The 24,338-nt window shown below is 57.5% G+C and overlaps 1 protein-coding gene and 2 long non-coding RNA genes across 4 annotated transcripts; 1 reads left to right on the top strand and 2 right to left on the bottom strand.

The window, feature by feature from the left end:
- The first annotated feature begins 1,039 nt into the window (after positions 1-1,039).
- LOC148650439 (F-box and WD repeat domain-containing 11-B) lies at positions 1,040-12,353 on the top strand. 2 transcript variants are annotated; one of them, XM_088604240.1, is made up of 14 exons: positions 1,062-1,188; positions 3,930-4,031; positions 5,542-5,604; positions 6,159-6,378; positions 6,561-6,747; positions 7,468-7,558; positions 7,653-7,790; positions 8,195-8,313; positions 8,702-8,951; positions 9,669-9,787; positions 9,894-10,004; positions 10,237-10,315; positions 11,026-11,195; positions 11,289-12,353. In XM_088604240.1, the coding sequence occupies exons 1-13, from the start codon at positions 1,150-1,152 to the stop codon at positions 11,185-11,187; spliced, it is 1,680 nt and encodes a 559-aa protein (XP_088460366.1). In that variant the 5' UTR covers positions 1,062-1,149; the 3' UTR covers positions 11,188-11,195; positions 11,289-12,353. The 2 variants fall into 2 exon arrangements, with proteins under 2 accessions (XP_088460367.1, XP_088460366.1); XM_088604241.1 differs by lacking the exon at positions 3,930-4,031 and having other exon boundaries at positions 1,040-1,188.
- On the bottom strand, positions 8,924-9,419 carry LOC148650440 (uncharacterized). The gene is made up of 3 exons (XR_015926133.1): positions 9,317-9,419; positions 9,159-9,252; positions 8,924-9,045 (listed from the first exon to the last, which is right to left on the bottom strand). It is a non-coding gene; the product is annotated as an uncharacterized LOC148650440 (long non-coding RNA).
- Positions 12,354-15,245: 2,892 nt separating the features above from the next.
- On the bottom strand, positions 15,246-17,897 carry LOC148650438 (uncharacterized). Its single transcript, XR_015926132.1, has 2 exons — positions 16,498-17,897; positions 15,246-16,448 (listed from the first exon to the last, which is right to left on the bottom strand). It is a non-coding gene; the product is annotated as an uncharacterized LOC148650438 (long non-coding RNA).
- Positions 17,898-24,338: the final 6,441 nt, after the last annotated feature.

Below are 24,338 nucleotides of genomic sequence, written 5' to 3'. Positions count from 1 at the left end.
AACTCTATCCATCCAGTTTCTCACCACTTCCTCCAGCGCGGGGTCACAGGGGAACTGGAGCCTATGTTGGCAAGCAGTGGCCCCAGGGCGGGTACACCCTGGCCAGGATGCCAGTGCAGGGCACAGATACACTGACACCAGTGGCAATTTTGCCAGAAGTCAACCTACCAGCATGTCTTACACGGATGGTGGGAGGAACATACAACCTCCACACCGAGCCAGGGCCCCAGCTCTGCGAAGGCAGCAATGCTAACGCCTGCACCACCATGCTGCCCCAAAGCCGAGTCCAAGACCTCTTGCTTAGTTGGAATTTGTGTTTTGCTCATGTTTCATATTCCTCCTTGCTCCTCCACCCCCCTTCTCGCTGTGATTCTTTGCTTTTCGTCTCCGTGCGGGAAGCATGGCCTGTCCCGGCCGGGACCGTAGGGACTGGGCCCCCAACGCCGTCCGAGAGCAGCAGGGATGCTCGGTTGTAGAGAGCTGGAGTATCCTGGATCCCTGGGGCTCTGCCAGCGGTGGCAGAAGCTTGTAAGAAGAGTGGTGGAGGGAGGGAGCTGCTTTGTCTTGTATGACTGCTTCATGATCCTGGAGCCCTGGTGAGGCTAGTCTTGGAACACACCCTAAATCAGAGAGCCCCCCCCCCCAACACAGTACCCCAATCCCTCAGGGTTCACAGCACAGTAACCTGGCTGAGGTCACCCCAATCCCTCAGGGTTCACAGTACCCCAGGTGGAGCCTCCACAATCACTTGGGGTTTCCCCCAGCCCCAGTCACGACTTTTTACGCTGTGTAACATCGAATAATGCTACTCTGTCGATGTGTGTGAAAGACATGTCGATTATGAGAAATGTCCAGCTTTCACATCGCCTTGTCTGAACCCAATGGTTGCCACAACTGACTATGGCGGGTCTCGGCTTCACTGGTGCCCAAAGCACAATTGAAAGCCAGCCCAGGATTGGCCACCGCCGCAGAGGGGAACCAAAGAGGGGGGAGGCGAGAGACTTGGGAAGAGGTTTTACCGCCCCGCCCACTCCCCCCCCCCAGCTGCGCAATGACGTTGATGACGTCAGGGCCTCGGGCGGGGGCGGCGTGCGCAGTGACGCAGGGCTGGGTTTCCATTTTCGCAGCGAGTTTCGGGGGAACAACAACATGGAGCCGGACATGGAGGACAAGAGCCTGGAGCTGATGGTGAGTGGGGTCGGGAGAGCGCCGCTCCCCACGGGCGTGGGCATAGCAAGGGGACGGCTCCGGCCCCGGAGGGAAGAAGGATCGCGATCGAGGTAGCGAGGGGGCAGATCGGCCTAGATGGGGGAGAGAGAGGCGGCGGAGGAGGCGGCGATGGTGGTGAGGGAGGGGGGTCAGGCATAGAGGCACAGGGCCCGAGAGGTCGAGGTATTCGAAGAGTTTTCACCTCGCTTTTCGGGGTCTGAGCGCGACCAGGGCGAGAGAGAGAGAGCAGAGAGTTCGCCTTGTGGGCCGAGCGTCAGGCCCGGGTCTCGACTGCGCCACAGCGGCCTGGGCTCCGGCCCGGGCCAGCTCGGAGAGGGACGGAGCCGGGCTGCGAGTGAAGGCGACCCCGCACAGACGCGGCAGGCCGCTCGCCGGCAGGCGGCCTCCGCACGGCCTCGTCGCGACTCGCCGGGGGCCAGTCCGTGGCCCCTGCGCGGCCGGGCGGCGGGGCTGGAGACGGAGACGCGGCCCAGTCGCCGCGTCGCAGGAGGAAGTGTGGGACGCGGAACCGGGTCGCGGAGTTCGGGCCTGTCCGTCTGGCCGGGATCGGCTCTCGCTCCCACAGCCCGAGGTACTCGATCCAGTCGCGGCGACCGGTGGACACTCCTCGGTAGCCGAAGTCGGGTTGTCGCCTGTGGATGTGGTCGAGGGAGCGCTGGTTCGCGTCTTGACTCATTGGTCTGTGACTGGGTCAGGGGCGTTGGTTTGTGTGGCAGTGCGTGTCCGCTTCTGTGTGGGTCTGCTGTCTGTGGGACCTGCCTTGTGTGTGGCTGGGGTGCCTGTCTGTGAATTTGTGGATGGAGGGCGTTAGTGTGTTAAGGGACATTTGTGGAAAAATAAAAATATCCAGATACCCTGCTTCTGAACATTACTGTTCTAGTCCAGAGATGAGATGGCTTTCTCTGGCTGTGGATCATTTCCTGTTGTCTAAATGTTTAGTTGTAGTGTCTGTGCCACTATATTTCACAGTCATGGCTGAAGGAGAGTATACAGTATTTTTTATTCTGACCCCCAGCAGTCTGATCCACTCCAGGCTTTACGGTGCTGTCAGTCACACTCCCAGTGCACAGCAGCCTGGTCCACTCCAGGCTTTACAGTGTTGTCAGTCACACTCCCAGTGCACAGCAGTCTGATCCACTCCAGGCTTTACAGTGCTGTCAGTCACACTCCCAGTGCACAGCAGTCTGATCCACTCCAGGCTTTACAGTGCTGTCACTCTGACTCCCAGTGTACAGCAGTCTGATCTACTCCAGGCTTTACAGTGCTGTCAGTCTGACTCCCAGTGCACAGCAGCCTGGTCCACTCCAGGCTTTACAGTGTTGTCAGTGTGACTCCCAGTACACAGCAGTCTGATCCACTCCAGGCTTTACAGTGCTGTCAGTCACACTCCCAGTGCACAGCAGTCTGATCCACTCCAGGCTTTACAGTGCTGTCAGTCTGACTCCCAGTGCACAGCAGCCTGGTCCACTCCAGGCTTTACAGTGTTGTCAGTGTGACTCCCAGTACACAGCAGTCTGATCCACTCCAGGCTTTACAGTGCTGTCAGTCACACTCCAAGTGCACAGCAGTCTGATCCACTCCAGGCTTTACACTACTGTCAGTCTCACTACCACTTTGCTGTTATCTCTTTTCTATCCATCCATTCTGATGTTGACTGTTAGGAGGCCTAGGTCCAGAATCCAGCTCCCTTTACCGGTCGTAAAATCAACAGCCGATCCTCTACAAAGCCCTGCCCAAGAAATCTGAAGGAAACCAGTTGAACATTCGGGACACTGTTGGCCAGTACCATACATGATTGTGCTGTTCCCACCATGTAACAGAATGCAGACGACGCTCATATGTGTTTGTTCTACTTTAACCTGGTACCAGCTGGAAGAGGATGCGCTCCCCTTTCCCCCTTCTCTTCCTACTTTAGTCTGAGGGAGTTTTTCCTTGGCACCATCGCCCTGGGCTTGCTCGCTTGGGGTTCAGGCCCGGGAATCTGTAAAGCTGCTTTGTGACAATGCCCATTGTAAAAGGCGCTATACAGAAGACACTGGATTGACTGAGTCTGGCGGATCAGACTGCCCTGCACTGCCGGTCTGTTGTCTCACACACAGGCTGGGCTCAGCCCCGGGCCCCAGCAGGGGCCGGGCGGAGTGTTGCCGTGCTCCTGGGGGCTCCCTCGCTGTGGTCAGCTGTGGCAGGACTTGCCCTGTGCCTGGGGGTCTGTGGCGCTCGTGGGGGGGGGATCCGAGAGCCGTGTCTGGGCAGCGCCGGGGTGGGCTTGTGCTTCGGAGCAGCTGCGCCTCTGGGCGAGAGCGGGGGGTCCGAGCGGGATTAGGGAGGCGGGGGGCTTGAGAGGGAGACACGGCGGGCACAGAGCCGGCCACTCGCCCCCTTCCTCTGCGCACCCCTTCCTCTGCCTAGCCTTTGCTCTCTGGCTTCACCAGCTAATTCGTCCGCTGCTCATTCTAGCAGTGCTCCTGCTCTCCCCCTCTCCTCCTCTCTTCACTTTATCCAGCTCTCTCTCTCTCTCTCTTTCCACTTCTTCCCCTCTTTGTCGGATTCTCTTCCCTGTCTCGGTGCGCGTGGCGGCGCTTGGCGTGCGTGTGAGGCAGTGCTGTGTGTGGGTCGGTGTGCGTGGGTGAGAGAGAGATTGTGGCTCCTAATGGCTGTTTCTCACTCCCTCCCCTTCTCTCTCTCTCTCTCTCTCGCAGTGCTCAGTGCCCCGCTCTCTCTGGTTGAGTTGCTCCTCGGTGGCAGAGAGTTTGTGTGCACTGAGGTGCCTGCGGAGCATGCCCAGTGTCCCGGGTCTCCAGGTGCCCGTCTTACTTCCTCTCGTGGGTGGGGCTGGCAGCCGCTCCTCCCACTGTGGGCGGGGCCTCCGGGCCGCACTGGGCGTGGCCAGGATTGCCTGCCGCGGGGCTCCCGGGCAGACTGTACTGAGGGAAGCCTAGAAGCAAGTTTGGTCAATGCGAGCGCTTCTCGACTGCCTGTGTCAGTGTTGAAAAGGGGATGGAGAATGAAATCTCCAGCCCCTGGCCGGGCAGTTGCACCCTCGGTCCCAGTGCACAGCAGTCTGATCCACTCCGGGGTTCACCAGCTCAAGGGCTTTGATTTAGAAGGGCTGGAGGTCTAAAGCTCACTGCCTTGTTCAGAGTCTGCTTGCACAGATGTGTGGGGATGCAGTAATGGGCATCAGACCTGCCCTCTGCCCCCCTCCCCCCCCCGTGTCTTCAGTATAGTTTTAATTTGGCAGAGCTGATCCATATCCTGGTGGGGCGTCCCGTTTCCCCCCTCAATTGGTCGATTGAGGACTGTCGTACCCAGGCCAGACCAGCAGCTCTCCCGCCCCCCCGTGGGGTAGCAGACATGGAAGTGAAGCGTCCCACTTCCTCTCCAGCCCGACAGGAAGAGCCCCGCGGCTGGCCGACACCAGGGGGCGCCGTGGTGCAGTAGGAGGCAGGCGGCTGCCTGCCCGGGTGTTCGTGTGCATGTGTGCCTGCTGCCTGGCTCCGTCCGTCTGCCCGTCTGCCTGCGGCTTCTGTCTGTGTGCTGCTCTGTGACCGCTCTCTCCCTTCCACCCCCCTTCACCCAACACCCACCCACCCACCCAGACACAGGGGGGAATCCTGGGAAACTCACGGGGAGCGGCACCTGGCCGCGCAGGTGGGATCGCGTGCGAGGCTGGAGCTCCCATGAGGCCGTACAGCAGCTCGTGTAGCAGCTCGTCCTCCTGGTCCAGCTAGCGCTGGCGTTGGCAGGCAGGAAGCTCATCCTCTGCCTCTTGTCCTCCCTGTTTCGAGCGTGGCCGTCGACGTCGGTGGCTCGGTGGCGACGTGACCGGGTTTTCCAGGCGTAGCTCACGGAATCGTGAGAGGTCGTGCCCCCCCCCCCCCCCCCCCCCCCCCAGCGGCGGATCTCCTCCTCGCCCGGGGCTGCAGATCCCGGCCGGCCGGAGCTGCGAGCGAGAGAGAGAGGGGGTTGTGCGTCTTGCGCGGTGCGCGGGTGTGTCCGAGGGCGCGTGGGGTCTCGAGCGGTGCGGTACTGGAGGCGACCACCTGGGGGTGCCAGAGGAAGGGGGTGGGGATGAGGAAGGGAGCGAGCCATTGGCTCCGCACCTGCAGGCTAGGCCGACGCGACTGTCCGTCACTCTCCAGTCTCTCTCTCTGCCCTGTGTCTGTGCCTGTTGTCTGAGATGTAGAGCCCCCCCCTCCCCCCCTTCTCCCTCCCATCCCAACCTCATCCTCCTGCTGCCACAGCGCCTCCCTCTTTCCCATTTCTTCTCCGCTTTGACTCCGTCACCCTGCTTCTCTCTCTTGGTTTCAGAACACCTCTGTGATGGAGTCTCAGAATGAAGACCTTTCCCCAAAGAAGACGACCGTGTTCAAGGTTTGTGGACGGGGGTCGGACACACCGGGGCGGATGGGCTTCTGGATTGGCTGGGGTGGGGGGGTTTGACCTGTCGGTCTCACTCTCGGGTTGGGGAGGGTGGGGGGTGCCGGACTGATCAGGGTGGTCTTTCGCTTGTGGAGGAGTGTGGGGAGATGGTTCAGAGTTGCCCTCCCCTTGTGGCGGGGGGACAGATCAGGGTTGCCTTCCTCTTTGTTCTGGGGGGGGTGGACTGATCGGGGCCACTCCCCCCTGCGCGGGGTGGCTGGGCCGATCGGGGGGGGACAGATCAGGGTTGCCTTCCCCTTTGTTTTGGGGGGGGGGGTGGGCTGATCGGGGCCGCTCCCCCCTGCGCGGGGTGGCTGGGCCGATCGGGGGGGGACAGATCAGGGTTGCCTTCCCCTTTGTTTTGGGGGGGGGGGTGGGCTGATCGGGGCCGCTCCCCCCTGCGTGGGGTGGCTGGGCCGATCGGGGGGGGCGCCTTCCCCTTGGGTTGAGAGTCAGAGAGTTGAGTCCGTGATGCTTTCTGTCGCTTTCCCTTCCCGCCTCTCTAGATTAGTAACGGGCCAGTGACGGGTTCCAGGAAGCGCCCCTCCGAGGGGAACTATGAGAAGGAGAAGGACGTGTGCATCCAGCTGTTTGACCAGTGGTCCGAGGCCGACCAGGTTGAGTTCGTCGAGCACCTAATCTCCCGCATGTGTCACTACCAGCACGGGCACATCAACTCCTACCTCAAGCCCATGTTACAGAGGGACTTCATCACTGCGCTGCCCGGTACGTTCCTGCGCCGGTGCCCTCCAACGGCTCGTGACGCGCGGCACCGCTGCTTTCCGAGCGTGATGCACTGAAAAACACCCAAGGGACACGGGAGAGTGATCGGATCAGTTTGTAACAGTTTGTGGCCCCTGCGAGCCTTCCTCTCTGCGTACTCACTCTTCCTTCCCTCCTCCATCCAGCCCAGGGTCTGGACCACATAGCGGAGAACATCCTGTCGTTCCTGGATGCCCGGTCGCTGTGTGCGGCCGAGCTGGTGTGTAAGGAGTGGCAGCGAGTCATCTCGGAGGGCATGCTGTGGAAGAAGCTGATCGAGCGCATGGTCAGGACAGACCCCCTCTGGAAGGGGCTCTCCGAGAGGCACCAGTGGTGAGGGACTCCTTTGTCATGCTGTCCTGGTGATTGTGCCCCACCGACTCGGTGCCTGTGCCTCTCTGTCTCGCTGTCCTGGCGATTGTGCCCCACTGACTCGGTGACTGTGCCTCTCTGCCTCGCTGTCCTGGTGACTGTGCCCCACTGACTCGGTGGCTGTGCCTCTCTGCCTCGCTGTCCTGGCGATTGTGCCCCACTGACTCGGTGACTGTGCCTCTCTGCCTCGCTGTCCTGGTGATTGTGCCCCACTGACTCGGTGACTGTGCCTCTCTGCCTCGCTGTCCTGGTGACTGTGCCCCACCGACTCGGTGGCTGTGCCTCTCTGCCTCGCTGTCCTAGTGATTGTGCCTCACCGACTCGGTGACTGTGGCCCTTTGTCATGCTGTCCTAGTGATTGTGCCTTGCGATCCTGGTGACTATGGCACTCTGCCACGCTGGCGACTGTACCACACTGACTTAGTGACTGCACCTCTCTGCCATGCTGTCCTAGTGACGCTCTCTGCCTTGTGATCCTGGTGACTGTGCCTCACTGACTTGTGATCCTGGTGACTGTGCCTCACTGCCTTGTGATCCTGGTGACTGTGCCGCTCTGCCTCGCTGTCCTGGTGACTGTGCCCCACTGACTCTGTGACTGTCTCCCTACAATACTCCCTTGTTCACTGCGCCGTGCTGGCTGGTGATCAGACTGACGCTCACTCTGTTCTTCTTGTCCTCTAGGGAGAAGTATCTTTTTAAAAATCGCACAACAGAAGTCCCGCCGAACTCTTACTACCGCTCCTTGTACCCCAAAATCATACAGGACATTGAGGTAACCGTCCCGTCTGCCGCGAGATGCCCTCTCGCCCTGTCTGTTTGCTCTGGCACACGCAGTGAGTCTCCCTGTCCTCCTCCTCCTCCCCCAGACCATCGAGGCGAACTGGCGGTGCGGCCGGCACAACCTGCAGCGCATCCAGTGCCGGTCGGAGAACAGCAAGGGGGTTTACTGTCTGCAGTACGACGACGACAAGATCATTAGCGGCCTGAGGGACAACTCCATCAAGGTCAGAGGGCAGGAGGGAGGAGAGAGGAATGGGACCGGAGGGGAGGAGGGGGGCGGGGGAGAGGGAGAGGAGGAGGGGAGAAGAAGAGGGCCGGAGGGGGGTGGGGGAGAAGAGGGCCGGAGGGGGGCGGGGGAGAGGGAGGAGAGGAATGGGACCGGAGGGGAGGAGGGGGGCGGGGGAGAGGAAGAAGAGGGCTGGAGAGGTTGGAGAAGAAGAGGGGGTTGGGGGAGGAGAAGAGGAGGGTCGGAGGGGGGAGAGGAAGGGGGGGTTGGGGGAGGAGAAGAGGAGGGCCGGAGGGGGGGGGGGGGAGAGAAGTGGGCCGGAGGGGGGCGGGTGGAGAGGAGGGAGAGGAAGGAGGGCTGCAGACTTTTCTCTCCTGACTGTGCCCGTCTCCCTGCGTGCAGATCTGGGACAAGCAGACTCTGGAGTGCCTGAAGATCCTGACGGGCCACACGGGCTCGGTGCTGTGTCTGCAGTATGACGAGCGGGTCATCGTCACGGGCTCCTCCGACTCCACCGTGCGGTGAGGCCAGGGTGGCGGGTGAACCCTGAGCGCTGCGCTCGCACGGCTGGAGCAGATTTAGAACCTGGCGGGAGTAGAATCCCAGTGTAGCCATCTTAATTAGATGAGCAAATCCAGCTGCTTTGCCTCGTCAGGCAGGAGGATCAGACCTGGAGCTGACCGGTCATCCTGGGTGCTCCCCGTTTGAGAGGGCGGCGTGGGTGGGGCTGACGGGTTGGGTGGAGGGGGAGGTGTGGGTGGGGCTGACGGGTTGGGTGGAGGGGGAGGTGTGGGTGGGGTGGGGCTGACTGGTTGGGTGGAGGGGGCGGCGTGGGTGAGGCCTGAGGTTCTGCAGTGGTCACTCTCACCGCAGGCAGGTCTGATCTATGTCCCCCTCTCTCCTCATCAGCGTGTGGGACGTGAATTCGGGGGAGGTGTTGAACACCCTGATCCACCACAACGAGGCGGTGCTGCACCTGCGCTTCAGTAACGGGCTGATGGTGACCTGCTCCAAGGACCGCTCCATCGCCGTGTGGGACATGGCCTCTCCCACCGACATCAGCCTGCGCCGCGTGCTGGTGGGCCACCGCGCCGCCGTCAACGTGGTGGACTTCGACGACAAGTACATCGTGTCTGCTTCGGGGGACAGGACCATCAAGGTACTGGGGTACAGGGACAGGGGTCAGGGGTACAGGACCTTCAGGGTACAGGGACAGGGTGGAATAGGAACATCAAGATGCTGGGGTACAGGACCTTCAGGGTTCTGGGGGTACGGGGTGTAATAGGACCATCAAGATGCTGGGGTACAGGGACAGGGGTACAGGACCTTCAGGGTACTGGGGTACAAGGACAGGGTGGAATAGGACCTTCAGGGTGCTGGGGTACAGGGACATGGGTACAAGATCTTCAGGGTACAGTTACAGGGTGGAATAGGACCAACAAGATTCTGGGGTACAGGACCTTCAGGGTACTGGGGTACAGGGACAGGGTGGAATAGGACCATCAAGATTCTGGGATACAGGACCTTCAGGGTACAGGTACAGGGTGGAGTAGGACCAACAAGATGCTGGGATATAGGGACAGGGGTCAGGGGTAAAGGACCTTCAAGGTACCAGGGTTCATGGACGGGGCATCAGGGGTACAGGACCTTCAAGGTACCGAGGTACTGGGACAAGAGGGGAACAGGGACAGAGGATCAGGACTGTCAAGAACGGGGGGGAGTCAGGACCACCGCGATACCTGTGGAGGTGGGTCAGAGGAAGGGGGCGAAGGGAGCGAGTTCCCTGGTGAAGAATGGGCTCACTCGGTCAGGTTCTGGGGGGGTTGTGGCTGCGAGGGCGAGGTGAGGTGCTTGATGTGGTGGTTTGCTCCCTCAGGTGTGGAGCACCAGCACGTGTGAGTTTGTGCGCACTCTGAACGGACACAAGCGAGGCATCGCGTGCTTGCAGTACCGTGACCGGCTGGTGGTCAGCGGCTCCTCGGACAACACCATCCGGTCAGTGTGTCCCTCTGCGTCACGTAGATAGTGGACGGTCCCTCACGCTCTGTGTACAGGGCCCTGATGGACGGGGTGGACGGTCCCTCACTCTCTGTCTCTGCAGGCTGTGGGATATCGAGTGTGGGGCCTGTCTTCGGGTACTGGAGGGCCATGAAGAGCTGGTTCGCTGTATTCGCTTCGACAACAAGAGGATCGTCAGCGGGGCCTACGACGGGTGAGCATCGCACACACGCACACACACCACCTCCTGACGCACACACACACACCGCCTCCTGAGGCTGACGGCCCGCAGGCTCTGACCACACACACACACAGCGCCTCCTGAGGCTGATGCACCGCAGGCTCTGACCCCCGACAGCACATTTGCTGGCTCCCTGGTCCTCACCTTGACTCACGCTAGCTCTGCCTGTAGGGTGTCTAGTTCCTCTCTCTCCTTCCATCTCCAGGAAGATCAAAGTGTGGGATCTGCAAGCGGCCCTGGACCCCCGTGCCCCAGCCAGCACCCTGTGTCTGCGCACGCTGGTGGTGAGTCCGCCTGTGTCTGGTCATCAATCCAGCTTCTTCTGGAAAGAATCCAGGGTATCGGCTTCAACAGTAGGGCTGAGCAGTTTGAACCATACCCCCACCGCCCTTTGTGTAAAGAAGTGCAATGCAGTTTTCTGCTTTAATGTCTCTTCCCTGTCTTTTCCACTGGTGTCCTCTGGGTTATGTCAGCAGACTCTCCGTGCCCTGGCAGTGTGGGGGTACGAGCTGACTCTCCGTGCCCTGGCAGTGTGGGGGTGTCGGGGGTACGAGCTGACTCTCCGTGCCCTGGCAGTGTGGGGGTACGAGCTGACTCTCCGTGCCCTGGGGATGTGGGGGTGTCGGGGGTACGAGCTGACTCTCCGTGCCCTGGCAGTGTGGGGGTACGAGCTGACTCTCCGTGCCCTGGCAGTGTGGGGGTACGAGCTGACTCTCCGTGCCCTGGGGGTGTGGGGGTGTAGGGGTACGAGCTGACTCTCCGTGCCCTGGCGGTCTGGGGGTACGAGCTGACTCTCCGTGCCCTGGCAGTCTGGGGGTGTAGGGGTACGAGCTGACTCTCCGTGCCCTGGCGGTCTGGGGGTACGAGCTGACTCTCCGTGCCCTGGCAGTCTGGGGGTGTTGGGGTACGAGCTGACTCTCCGTGCCCTGGCAGTGTGGGGGTGTAGGGGTACGGGCTGACTCTCCCTGGCCTGTCTTCCCTGTCCCTCTCGCAGGAGCACTCCGGCCGTGTCTTCCGGCTGCAGTTCGACGAGTTCCAGATCATCAGCAGCTCCCACGACGACACCATCCTGATCTGGGACTTCCTCAACGTGTCCTCGAACGGCCAGAGCGAGGGGCGGTCGCCGTCCCGGACCTACACCTACATCTCCAGATAGCACGCAAGGTACCCCGAGTCGCTCCCCTGCGCCCCGAAATCACCAGCCTGCCTGCCTGCCTCCACAGGTCCTGCAGTAACTGGCTCTCTGTCTCTCTGCAGGGGGAGCACAGCGAGGGGGTGCGGACTGTTTTTGGGTGCGTGGGACACTGGCTGGCTCTCTCTGGAGCGGAGAGGGGTCCTGGGGGTCGGGGTGGGATGGCTCGGTTTCCCCGACAGACTCTTGGACATCTATCCCACTGTCCCCTGGGGTCGTCCGCTAAGAGGAGGTGGTTTGGGGAGGGAGGGGGCTGCACCTACCACGGGACATGAACTCACACCCCCCCCCTCTTCAATGAAGACGTGACCCTGGACCTTTGACCTTTCACCTTTGACCTTGCACCCCCGAACCGATGCAAGGACCTTTTGCCCCCTCCCCTTCCCCTGAGGAACGCCATTCGTCCGTGCGGCACCTGCGGTCCTTCCCGTGGGCTCGGCTCCGGCGCGAGGCTGAATGGAGAGAGGACTCTGTGCTCAGCTCTCGGGAGGGCGGGGAGGTCGGGGGGCTGGGGGTCCCCAGACCGGCGCTGCCCTCGCTGGGGCCCCCCTGCGCTCTGGGCAGGACCAATCCTCCTTCTGTACAGTGGACTTTCTTTTCACGAGAAAGAAACCAGACTAGACTAAAAACTGCATGTGAGACGGGAGCTGCCCCTGTCTGTCTTCTCCGCTTTTCTTACTTTTTTATTTCTTGAAAGTTTGTCAATTTCTTTGTAATGTTGAACTAACAAAGATTTGAATTGGTCCCTCATTCTCTTTTTCCTCCTCTCTCCACTATCCGTTTCTCCTGTTTCTCCTGTCCACCTCTCTCTCTCTCCTGTCCCCTCTCTGTCCACTGTCAATCTCTCCTCACCCTATCCTGTCCATCTCTCTTCCCTTAATCATGTCCGTCTCGCTCTGTCCCCTGTCAGTCTCTCCTCCCTCTGTCCTGTCCCTCTCCGTCCATCTCTTCCCCTCTATAAGGTCCTCTCTGTCTCTGCTTGCCTAGGTTCTGAATGAGCTGTAACGTGAAGCTGCAATTTAGCTGTATACAAAATTGTCTTGTCAAAAATTGTGTTGTATATTGAAATGATTTTTTTAAGAAAAAAGGACTTCTTATTGAAAAGAATAAAGTAATTGACTGTGGAGGAATGCAGAGAGTGTGTAAGAAAGTGAGCCTACCTTCCCACACGGAGATGAGCCAGTCATGCACCACCTGCGGAAAAGGCAGCCTGGTTTTTATTGGTGAAGCTTGGGGTGGTCACCCGTGGTCCTGTTTAATTAGTACCGGCTGCTTCTCCTGGGAATTAATCCGGCTAACAATGATCAGCAAGCAAACAACTGCTTCTCCCGGAAATCAGTCCAGCACCGGAGATCCCCTTCTCCAGGAGGTTGTAGCTGTTGCAGACTTAAAGGGGGGGGTGTTGTCTGAATCCTGTGATGCAGTCGCTGGTTTAGAGGAGCTCTGGCCTTTCCTGTGTTGGAAGTCTACAAAGAGGTACTGCTGGGCCTCTTCACTGGGAATCTCCTGCCTGTTTCACCTCCTCCGTGCTGCTGTTGGCCACTTGGGGGCAGTGAAGTGTGAGCTAGCACACCTTGAGCAAGGGCCCCTGAAGCCTCTTGCCTCTTCCGCCCATACAGTTTTCTCTGTATAGCGCCTCTCCCTGAAATAACAGGGCTCTGCTCACGGCTAGACTGCAGTACGTCTCCCCAGGAAACCCGGAACCCCGATAGTGAGTCGGGAGTTCGGAATCTACAGGCGTTTGCACTTCCTCCCACACGGCCGCTGTCCTTGGCTGGCGGGGATGTCAGGAATCCTGGGACAGATGAGGGCTCTGCCCTGCCTCTCCGTCTCTAGTACATTTGTATCAGTTCGCATTGTACCAAGCTCTTCACATTTTGTGTATGAGTGTGCACTAGTGCTTCACTGTGTCCATCACAGTGTAGGAGTGCTTTACTGTTTGTGTTTTTCTGTGCATTTGTGTCGTGAGATTGTTCCATGCTCCTACAACCCTTTGTGTAAAGAAAGTGTCTCCTGTTCTGAGTTTTAAATGCTCTTCCTTGTTTCCACTTGTTCACCTTGTTGTATTTCAGTGCTTGTGTTGAGGAAATCATCTTTGATTCCTTTGAGGAATTTTGTCTCCGAGTATCATGTCCCTCGTCTTCCTTAAGAGTCAAAAGGTTCAGTTCCTTCAGCCTGGAAGTGTGGGACATTTCTTTGAATCTCGGAACATAGCAGTTTGCTCTTTTCAGATTCCTGAGCAGTAATATCTTCTGCTCATCACAGTTGCCAAAACCAGGCCCGATATTCTAGATGAGGTTATATTAGTATGTTTTATAGTTTTAAATTGATTCTGTATTTTAAATTAGATATCTTACTATTTTGTTTGCCTTTTTAATCCCTGCCCACATTGTCTGGAAGTTATAAGTGATGTGTCAGCAGATACACCCGAGTCTTTGTAAGTAGTCCCTTCAATCTTTTTCCAATTTTAATTTAGTTTTTATAATTTATGCTTCCGATACCTGCAGTTCAAACTCTGCTCTTGTCTAAATTTGTTCAGTCTGACAGTATTGCTCCAGCAGCGCCAGGCTCTGTTCTGTGGGCGCCTGCAGGCCCCGGTCATCCGCACAGAGCAGGAACTTGATCTCTGTGTCTGGAAGTGTGAGGCCACAAGATGCAGGCAGTTATTGTCAATAACACACTGGCACATATGCAGCAACACTGAGACACAGTGACACACTCACAGGGTCCCAGGGACTAACTGAGCCACTTGCAGTGACACTGAGACACAATTGCACAGTTTTAGAGACTCATATGTATACAGAGACACACATCTACCGATGTAGAAATGTCCTTGATGTAAAAATTATTGTACTGTAGTAGCTTTAGTAACAGTGTAGTAATAAGTGATTGAATAGTTCAATATGAGTGGCTTTGAAATACTGTACTTATTATTATTATTATTATTATTATTATTATTGTACAACAGCAGTAGGTGTTGTAATAATTATACAGTACCAGCAGGTGGTGCCATTTATAAGTGGTATATTATTTGAAGCAGCATCTTAAACTAGTGATAGAGTTTGATATTTGTGCTGTATATGGTGGTGTAATAGGCTGTAGTAGTAGCTGGTGTCATAGTTATAACTAGTTGTTTAGTAGCAGGATAAGTCGGAATAGTTGTGTAGCAGTGGGGGTTGCCAAAATAGTTGTGCTATAATATACTAGTGATATAATAATTGTTGTGTTAGAGTAGGTTTTGTAATATTTTGCATTAGCAAGATAATAGAAAACGTTTTGTTGGTGAGATAACTGGTGTGATACCTCTATTGTACCAGGAGGTGGTGAAATAGTACTGATACATAAAGAGGTGATATAGTGATTGTGCACCAGGAGCTGAGTAGTGCTTGTATAGCGCACGTGCACAGGAGCTGGCATAGGACTAGTGAAGTGCTCGTTCACCAGGAGCTGGCATAGAGCTGGTGAGACAGGGGCTTGTGTAGCAGTGTTTAGTTCTTCTTCTCCAGCAGAAGTGAAATGGCTGTCTCCAGCGCATAAGGCGCAGGTGCAGTTATTGTGGAAAAGGAGGCTGTGTAGTGAATGTGTGGCAGGGTTATAGTTCTTGTTCTCCAGCAGCAGGAGCTGGTGTAGTTCTTGTTCTCCAGCAGCAGGAACAGCAGCCCCCACAGCAGCAGGAGCTGGTGTAGTTCTTGTTCTCCAGCAGCAGGAACAGCAGCCCCCACAGCAGCAGGAGCTGGTGTAGTTCTTGTTCTCCAGCAGTAGGAACAGCAGCCCCCACAGCAGCAGGAGCTGGTGTAGTTCTTGTTCTCCAGCAGCAGGAGCTGGTGTAGTTCTTGTTCTGTTCTCCAGCAGTAGGAACAGCAGCTCTGCAGCTCCCCCAGCTGGGCTGAGTGAGACCACACTGCTGTCAGGTGCCCAGTTCTAGTCTTGACAGCAGCACCACCTAAACACCCAACCCCTGGCTCCCTACCCCTGTCCCTTGTCCCAGCGGAGAGAGCAGGGCAGACAGAACAAGAAGCTGCTTTTAACTTCAACATCTTTTTATTTTTACAAACTGTGACGCAAGAAAGGGCACATGTGTGGAGGAAGGAGAGGCAGGATTTCTGTGGATCGCTCTCTCTACCCTCTGGATCTCTTCCCACCTTCCCTCCCTCCTGCTCTCCGTGCTGTTTTTCCATTTCACATGTAGCTCCAGATGTACAGGCAGTGAAATATTATATGACAGAAATTGGCTTGTTTCTGCACTTTAACTACATCAAAAACAACCCCGCGCTCTCTCTCTCTCTCTCTCTCCTTCGGCCTGCTTTGCTCTGTTCTTTCCCAGTCTCTCTCCTCCTCCTCCACGGGTCCCACTGAGTCCCACTCTCTGGCTGTCCCGGGCCAGATGTGCTGACACAGAGTAACGAGTGACCCCGAACGCTGTTATTGAAAGTCTCAGCAGATGTTTCCCGTGGATCTCTTTACCAGAGCCGCTGGTACGGGCTCCCTGCCCTCCGCCTTTCAGTGGGAGAGAGGCCGGAGGAGGGATGAGGCTCCTGGGATCCCGGATCTCCGGGACAGGAGCAGATCCGGTTCTCTGGACCAGTGGCTGTTGAAAGGGGGAGCTGGAAGGTCCTCCCCCCGATTCGTCCAGGCACCTAAAACCACGTGCCCCAGGATCTCCTGGACATGAACTGCTTCTCTGGATCTCTCCCCGTCTTGTACCTCCTGATTTGAATGTCTGCCTCTGTTGCACAATCTTTCGAGAGAGGAGCTGCTCTGAACCTGGGGCCAGAGCCAATTCCTGCCACATCTCGTACTCCCCCCTTGATGGGGGTGACCCATGTGTCTGTACAAGGCTGTACTGCACTGAAACCACGCTGGAGTTGTACTGCAGTGCAGTGTATCACTGCATGAGACGAGACTGGAACTACTGCAGGGCAATCGGCTGCACTGTTCAGTCCTGTCCTGTGCCTTCTGACCTGTCCTGTTCTGGAGTATACTATCCTGGAATGCACTGCCTTATACTGGAATATAGTCCTGCAATGCACTGTCCTAGACTTCAGTGTACCGGTCTGTCCTGTCCTTGAATGCACTGTACTGCAATGGAATGCACTACCCTGACCTAGAGTGCACTATTTTGTCTCTGTTTGTGGTGGGAAAGCAGAAGTGCAGTCTAACTGATCTTTCTACACTCTTTATATTATCAACACACTCCCCACGAAACTTACAGCAATCACACACAGCTCGCACATTGCACACAGTAATCACACACTCCTCATGGCCCTCACACACCTCACAGCCCTCACACACTCCACACAGTCCTCACACACTCCTCACACACTCCACACAGCCCTCACACATTCCTCACACACTCCTGACACCTTACACATTCCTCACACCCCTCATACACTTCTCACACACTCCACACAACCCTCACACACTCCACACACCAATTACAGCCCTCACACACTTTTCACACACTCCTCACAGCCCTCACACACTCCACATACCCCTCACACACCACACACAGCCCTCACAGCCCTCACACATCCCTCACACACTCCACATACCCCTTGCACACCACACACACCCCTCACAGCCCTCACACATCCCTCACACACTTCACACAGCCCTCACACACTCCTCACAGCCCTCACACACTCCACATACCCCTTGCACACCCCTCACACACCACACACACCCCTCACAGCCCTCACACATCCCTCACACACTTCACACATCCCTCACACACTTCACACAGAGCACTCTCAGGCTCTGCTCACTCCTTGTACTGATATCAGCTGACCCTGCAGTACAGTCTCTCGCAGTGGAGCAGGACAGACGTGGGGCATGGGAGAGGCAGAGGGTGCAGAATTCATCAGGAAGTGGGATACTTGATCCGTCCTCCCTTCCTCTCTCCCTCACTTCCTCTGTTTTTCCCTTCCTTCTCTCTCTCCCAGCTGTGCGCCCCGGACTGGGACAGGTTCTGTACTGGTAGGATGGGAAGGGCTGGCTGGCTGGCTGGCTGGTCTGGCTGCGGGCTGCGCTGCTCCGTGGGAATTTTGACACTACGCGTTCCATTAATCTTCCGAGCCGCAGCTCCAGATGTGCAGCGGCGGGGCAGTGAAACCTGACCCCCCCACACACACCCTCCGCCCCTCCCAGCAGCCCCTGCTATCCACACTGAGGGCCATGTGGAAACAATTTCACAGAGTTCCCTACACAGAGCCGACAAGAGACCGCACTGAGCGACACACTCGCTGGATCTCACCCTGCCTGAGAGACACTGACCCTGGATCTCACCCTGACTGAGAGACACACACTGACCCTGGATCTCACCCTGACTGAGAGACACACACTGACCCTGGATCTCACCCTGCCTGAGAGACACGCACTGACCCTGGATCTCACCCTGACTGAGAGACACACTGACCCTGGATCTCACCCTGACTGAGAGACACACACTGACCCTGGATCTCACCCTGCCTGAGAGACACTGACCCTGGATCTCACCCTGACTGAGAGACACACACTGACCCTGGATCTCACCCTGCCTGAGAGACACGCACTGACCCTGGATCTCACCCTGCCTGAGAGACACACTGACCCTGGATCTCACCCTGACTGAGAGACACACTGACCCTGGATCTCACCCTGACTGAGAGATACACTGACCCTGGATCTCACCCTGACTGAGAGAGACACACTGACCCTGGATCTCACTCTAACTGAGAGATACACTGACCCTGGATCTCACCCTGACTGAGAGAGACACACTGGATCCCATCCTGCCTGAGACACACACTGACCCTGGATCTCACCCTGACTGAGAGACACACTGACCCTGGATCTCACCCTGACTGAGAGATACACTGACCCTGGATCTCACCCTGACTGAGAGACACACTGACCCTGGATCTCACCCTGACTGAGAGACACACACTGACCCTGGATCTCACCCTGACTGAGAGACACACTGACCCTGGATCTCACCCTGACTGAGAGACACACACTGACCCTGGATCTCACCCTGCCTGAGAGAGACACACACTGACCCTGGATCACCCTGCCTGAGAGAGACACACACTGACCCTGGATCAGTCAGATCAGTCCAGTGGAACTCACATTGAGTTAAAGTCACACTGTGCACGTGTTAACCAATGCACACTGATACTGTGCAGAAGCCGAGAGACATACTGACTCACTGCTCACGCTGAGGGACACTGACACTGTGCACTTTCTGACAGATGCACAGTGACTTTGCACAGACTACAGACTCCCTCCGTGCTTACAGATGCATACTTGCACTTGACACACACTGATAGACACACTAACTCTGCACACATTGACAGATGCACACTCACACATACAATATATGTGACTGACACTGTGGTGCAACCTGCTCTCAACACCTCTGTCTCTGCTCTCCCTCCCTCTCGGCCTTCCTGGCACAGCAGCCCTTGGCACAGTGGGCAGCAGGCAGCCCAGCTGGCACACCACATGGAAGGAAAATCTGAATGTGTTCTCACTAATCATTCCCCCATTACACACACAGGGAGACCGGGGGGATGAGAGGCAGGGAGGAAGGGAAAGACTGAGAGTGATGCAGACGCTCGAGAGCCATGCCAGCTCTACAAACCCCGCTAATCGCCAGCAGGTTTCTTCACAGCACAGAAAAAAAGATCGGAAGAAAAATTGAACAAGTCAGAAATCTGCCTTCCATCCAGACACTCCAAATCTAATTTACACACCAAACAGACAGAGGGAACAAGTCAGGGACCAGGAGAGAACCTGCTTGTTGGCTGCAGCTGAGAGACACAGGAGGAAGAGAGAAGAAAAGAGAGAGGGAGAGAACAAGAGACTGAGGGGCAGGAGCAGAGAGGGAGAGAAAACGACACGGGGAGAACAAGAGACTGAGGGTAGGGGTACAAGGGGAGAGAACAAGAGACTGGGGGACTGACAGAGAGGGAGAGAAAAAGGGGGAGAACAAGAAATTGTAGGAAGGGGTACAGAGGGAGAGAACAAGAGACTGAGGGGAAGGGGTACAGAGGGAGAGAACAAGAGACTGAGAGGAAGGGGTACAGAGGGAGAGAACAAGAGACTGAGGGGAAGGGGTACAGAGGAGAGAACAAGAGACTGAGGGGTAGAGATACAGTGGAAAGAACAAGCGACTGAGGGGAAGGGATACAGAGGAGAGAACAAGAGACTGAGGGGTAGAGATACAGTGGAGAGAACAAGAGACTGAGGGGTAGGGATACAGAGAATGGTTGGAGGCAGAGGGAGGGTTTTTAGATGTTTAGTCTTAGTCTTTGTGCCACTTCCCTCCTGAGATCACTCAAATTCAAATTCAAAGAGTTTTATTTGGTATGACTCACTGCACGGTCTGCTCAGTTTGGGGTCCAAGAAGGTTTCCATCTAGCCACCGGATCCCCCAGACAGACGCCCCTCCCCTCACAGCCGGGACACCGGATCCCCCAGACAGAGACCCCTCCCCTCACAGCCGGGACACCGGATCCCCCAGACAGAGACCCCTCCTCTCACAGCCGGGACACCGGATCCCCCAGACAGAGTCCCCTCCCCTCACAGCCGGGACACCGGATCCCCCAGACAGAGACCCCTCCCCTCACAGCCGGGACACCGGATCCCCCAGACAGACGCCCCTCCCCTCACAGCAGGGACACCGGATCCCCCAGACAGACGCCCCTCCCCTCACAGCCGGGACACCGGATCCCCCAGACAGACGCCCCTCCCCTCACAGCAGGGACACCGGATCCCCCCGACAGACGCCCCTCCCCTCACAGCAGGGACACCGGATCCCCCAGACAGAGACCCCTCCTCTCACAGCCGGGACACCGGATCCCCCAGACAGAGTCCCCTCCCCTCACAGCCGGGACACCGGATCCCCCAGACAGAGTCCCCTCCCCTCACAGCAGGGAAACCGGATCCCCCAGACAGACGCCCCTCCCCTCACAGCCGGGACACCGGATCCCCCAGACAGAGACCCCTCCCCTCACAGCCGGGACACCGGATCCCCCAGACAGAGACCCCTCCTCTCACAGCCGGGACACCGGATCCCCCAGACAGAGTCCCCTCCCCTCACAGCCGGGACACCGGATCCCCCAGACAGAGACCCCTCCCCTCACAGCCGGGACACCGGATCCCCCAGACAGACGCCCCTCCCCTCACAGCAGGGACACCGGATCCCCCAGACAGACGCCCCTCCCCTCACAGCCGGGACACCGGATCCCCCAGACAGACGCCCCTCCCCTCACAGCAGGGACACCGGATCCCCCCGACAGACGCCCCTCCCCTCACAGCAGGGACACCGGATCCCCCAGACAGAGACCCCTCCCCTCACAGCCGGGACACCGGATCCCCCAGACAGACGCCCCTCCCCTCACAGCAGGGACACCGGATCCCCCAGACAGACGCCCCTCCCCTCACAGCCGGGACACCGGATCCCCCAGACAGACGCCCCTCCCCTCACAGCAGGGACACCGGATCCCCCCGACAGACGCCCCTCCCCTCACAGCCAGGACGATGTGGGGTTGATCCCAGACAGGGGAGGACACAGCCTGTCCGAGCTGTGACTGTGCAGGAGGGTCACACCTGTTACCTGGACCGCTGCTGAGCCTCTCTCAATTAGTTAATTAGCCTCATTGCCGACGTCATTGGACAAATGAAGTCCTGTGAACTGAGACATTGTCTGTATCATGAGGGCAGCATGTGTTTCACATTATGAGGTGCAATAATAGAAAAAGAATATACGTAGAAAACAATACCTTTCAATATATTACATGTGCAGTTGATCTAGGACTGAGGTCACCTAAGTTAATTGAGGAGTGTCAATTAGAACAGAGGGTTAACCCCCCAGGTCTGAAGATGCATATTCTGAAGAGGGAGAGTGCTTGCCGTCCGTCACACAGTTGATATATTGTGTGAAAGCTGAAGATTAAAGACTGTAGAAGCTCGCTGGAATTTCAAGACAAAAAAAAAAGCGCGCAGTTGACCGGCGGCCAGGGACAAGTGCAGCTCAGAAGTGGCCAACAATAAAACCGCACGAGACATGCTTCCCCCTCACCACTAAATTACAAAGGACAGTCATAATTACTATGTGGCCAACCAAAGCATTTCCTGGGTTTGTGCAAGTGGCTGCGAAAGGCACTCCGCGGCAACACCCAGGGCTGCGGTGTGGATGGCGTTCCGCTCGGGCTGCTGGGAGGCCCGCCCTCCCGCCTGTGCAGCTGTGGGGCTCCGGGCCGTCGCACCCAGGGCTAAGCCCCGGGGGACAGCGGAGACGCCCCCCACTCCCCACACTCAGACACACACATGAAATCTAAACACGCTGCAGGATTAGGGGGGCCAAAACTCCCTAAGGGTTGCTGGAAGTGAAGTGTGGGGGTGTCTGGGAAAGCAGCGGGCCAGGTTCGGGGTTTCGGGACAGCTGGAGTAATGGGGTCCCAGCGTCCAGGCCCTAGTCTTTCGCCTGCAGGCGGAGGGGCTCTGGGGTCACCTTCCTGCTGGGCTCCTGCTTGAACCCCGAGGAGCTCAAACTGCGCCCCGGTTTTCAGCCTGCTGAGTGCGTCAGTGTGCACTTGTGCTGTGTGGAGTGTGTCATTGTGTCGGTGTGCAGTGTTGAGTGTGTCTGGGGTGTTAAGAGAGTATCTGTGTGCAGTGTGAAGTGTGCAGTGTTGTGTTGAGTGTAGCAGTGTGTCCCGTGGTGCAGTCTGGAGTGTGTCAGTGTGTCGGGGTACAGTCTGGAGTGTGTCAGTGTGTCAGGGTGCAGTGTGTCTCGGGATGCAGTCTGGAGTGTGTCAGTTTGTCTAGGGGTGCAGTCTGGAGTGTGTCTTGGGGTACAGTCTGGAGTGTGTCTCGGGGTGCAGTGCGGGGTGTGTCAGTGTGTTGGGGTGCAGTGTGTCTCAGGGTGCAGTCTGGAGTGTGTCAGTTTGTCTAGGGGTGCAGTCTGGAGTGTTTCAGTGTGTCCCGGGGTACAGTCTGGAGTGTGTCTTGGGGTGCAGTGTGGAGTGTGTCAGTGTGTTTTGGGATACAGTCTGGAGTGTGTCAGTGTGTCTCGGGGTACAGTCTGGAGTGTGTCAGTGTGTCTCGGGATGCAGTCTGGAGTGTGTCAGTGTGTCGGGGTGCAGTGTGTCTCGGGGTGCAGTGCGGAGTGTGTCAGTGTGTCCCGGGGTGCAGTCTGGAGTGTGTCAGTATGGGGGTGCAGTGTGGAGTGTGTCAGTGTGTCCCGGGGTGCAGTGTGGAGTGTGTCAGTGTGTCGGGGTACAGTCTGGAGTGTGTCAGTGTGTCGGGGTGCAGTCTGGAGTGTGTCAGTGTGTCCCGGGGTGCAGTGTGTCTCAGGGTGCAGTCTGGAGTGTGTCAGTGTGTCGGGGTACAGTCTGGAGTGTGTCAGTGTGGGGGTGCAGTCTGGAGTATGTCAGTGTGTCGGGGTGCAGTCTGGAGTGTGTCAGTGTGTCCCGGGGTACAGTCTGGAGTGTGTCAGTGTGTTGGGGTGCAGTGTGTCTCAGGGTGCAGTCTGGAGTGTGTCAGTGTGTCTCGGGGTGCAGTCTGGAGTGTTTCAGTGTGGGGGTGCAGTGTGGAGTGTGTTAGTGTGTCCCGGGGTACAGTCTGGAGTGTGTCAGTGTGTCAGGGTGCAGTGTGTCTCGGGGTGCAGTGTGGAGCGTGTCAGTGTGTCCCGGGGTACAGTCTGGAGTGTGTCTTGGGGTGCAGTGTGGAGTGTGTCAGTGTGTTTTGGGATACAGTCTGGAGTGTGTCAGTGTGTCTCGGGGTGCAGTGTGGAGTGTGTCAGTATGGGGGTGCAGTCTGGAGTGTGTCAGTGTGTCCCGGGGTGCAGTGTGGAGTGTGTCAGTGTGTCGGGGTACAGTCTGGAGTGTGTCAGTGTGTCTCGGGATGCAGTCTGGAGTGTGTCAGTGTGTCGGGGTGCAGTGTGTCTCGGGGTGCAGTGCGGAGTGTGTCAGTGTGTCCCGGGGTGCAGTCTGGAGTGTGTCAGTATGGGGGTGCAGTGTGGAGTGTGTCAGTGTGTCCCGGGGTACAGTCTGGAGTGTGTCAGTGTGTCTCAGGGTGCAGTCTGGAGTGTGTCAGTGTGTCCCGGGGTGCAGTGTGGAGTGTGTCAGTGTGTCGGGGTGCAGTCTGGAGTGTGTCAGTGTGTCCCGGGGTGCAGTCTGGAGTGTGTCAGTGTGGGGGTGCAGTGTGGAGTGTGTCAGTGTGGGGGTACAGTCTGGAGTGTGTCAGTGTGTCTCAGGGTGCAGTCTGGAGTGTGTCAGTGTGGGGGTGCAGTGTGGAGTGTGTCAGTGTGGGGGTACAGTCTGGAGTGTGTCAGTGTGTCGGGGTGCAGTCTGGAGTGTGTCAGTGTGGGGGTGCAGTCTGGAGTGTGTCAGTGTGGGGGTGCAGTGTGGAGTGTGTCAGTGTGTCGGGGTGCAGTCTGGAGTGTGTCAGTGTGGGGGTGCAGTGTGGAGTGTGTCAGTGTGTCGGGGTACAGTCTGGAGTGTGTCAGTGTGTCGGGGTGCAGTCTGGAGTGTGTCAGTGTGGGGGTGCAGTGTGGAGTGTGTCAGTGTGTCGGGGTACAGTCTGGAGTGTGTCAGTGTGTCGGGGTGCAGTGTGGAGTGTGTCAGTGTGTCGGGGTACAGTCTGGAGTGTGTCAGTGTGTCTCGGGGTACAGTCTGGAGTGTGTCAGTGTGTCGGGGTACAGTATGGAGTGTGTCAGTGTGGGGGTGCAGTGTGTTTTAGGGTACAGTCTGGAGTGTGTCAGTGTGTCCCGGGGTGCAGTCTGGAGTGTGTCAGTGTGTCGGGGTACAGTATGGAGTGTGTCAGTGTGGGGGTGCAGTGTGTTTTAGGGTACAGTCTGGAGTGTGTCAGTGTGTCCCGGGGTGCAGTCTGGAGTGTGTCAGTGTGGGGGTGCAGTGTGGAGTGTGTCAGTGTGTCGAGGTACAGTCCGGAGTGTGTCAGTGTCGAGGTACAGTCTGGAGTTTGTCAGTGTGTCGGGGTGCAGTGTGTTTTAGGGTGCAGTCTGGAGTGTGTCAGAGTGTCGGGGTGCAGTCTTGAGATCCCTTTTATCCAGATGTGTGCAGCAGTGGGCGTGTGGGCCTGCAGTCCCAGCTGTTGCCCCAGCCCGCTGCCTG

Source organism: Lepisosteus platostomus, chromosome 13, assembly GCF_059453375.1.
Source record: "Lepisosteus platostomus isolate fLepPlt1 chromosome 13, fLepPlt1.hap1, whole genome shotgun sequence".
Taxonomy (NCBI): Eukaryota; Metazoa; Chordata; class Actinopteri; order Semionotiformes; family Lepisosteidae; genus Lepisosteus; species Lepisosteus platostomus.
The sequence above is the reverse complement of the archived record's forward strand: the minus strand, read 5'-3'. Positions and strand labels throughout refer to the sequence as shown.

Excerpts from the sequence above, each read along its gene's own strand:
- LOC148650439 (XM_088604240.1), top strand. The coding sequence starts at position 1,150 with ATGGAGCCGGACATGGAGGACAAGAGCCTGGAGCTGATG. Across the intron at positions 5,605-6,158 it reads AGAAGACGACCGTGTTCAAG|ATTAGTAACGGGCCAGTGAC; the intron begins GTTTGTGGACGG and ends CCGCCTCTCTAG. Across the intron at positions 10,005-10,236 it reads GTCAGCGGGGCCTACGACGG|GAAGATCAAAGTGTGGGATC; the intron begins GTGAGCATCGCA and ends TTCCATCTCCAG.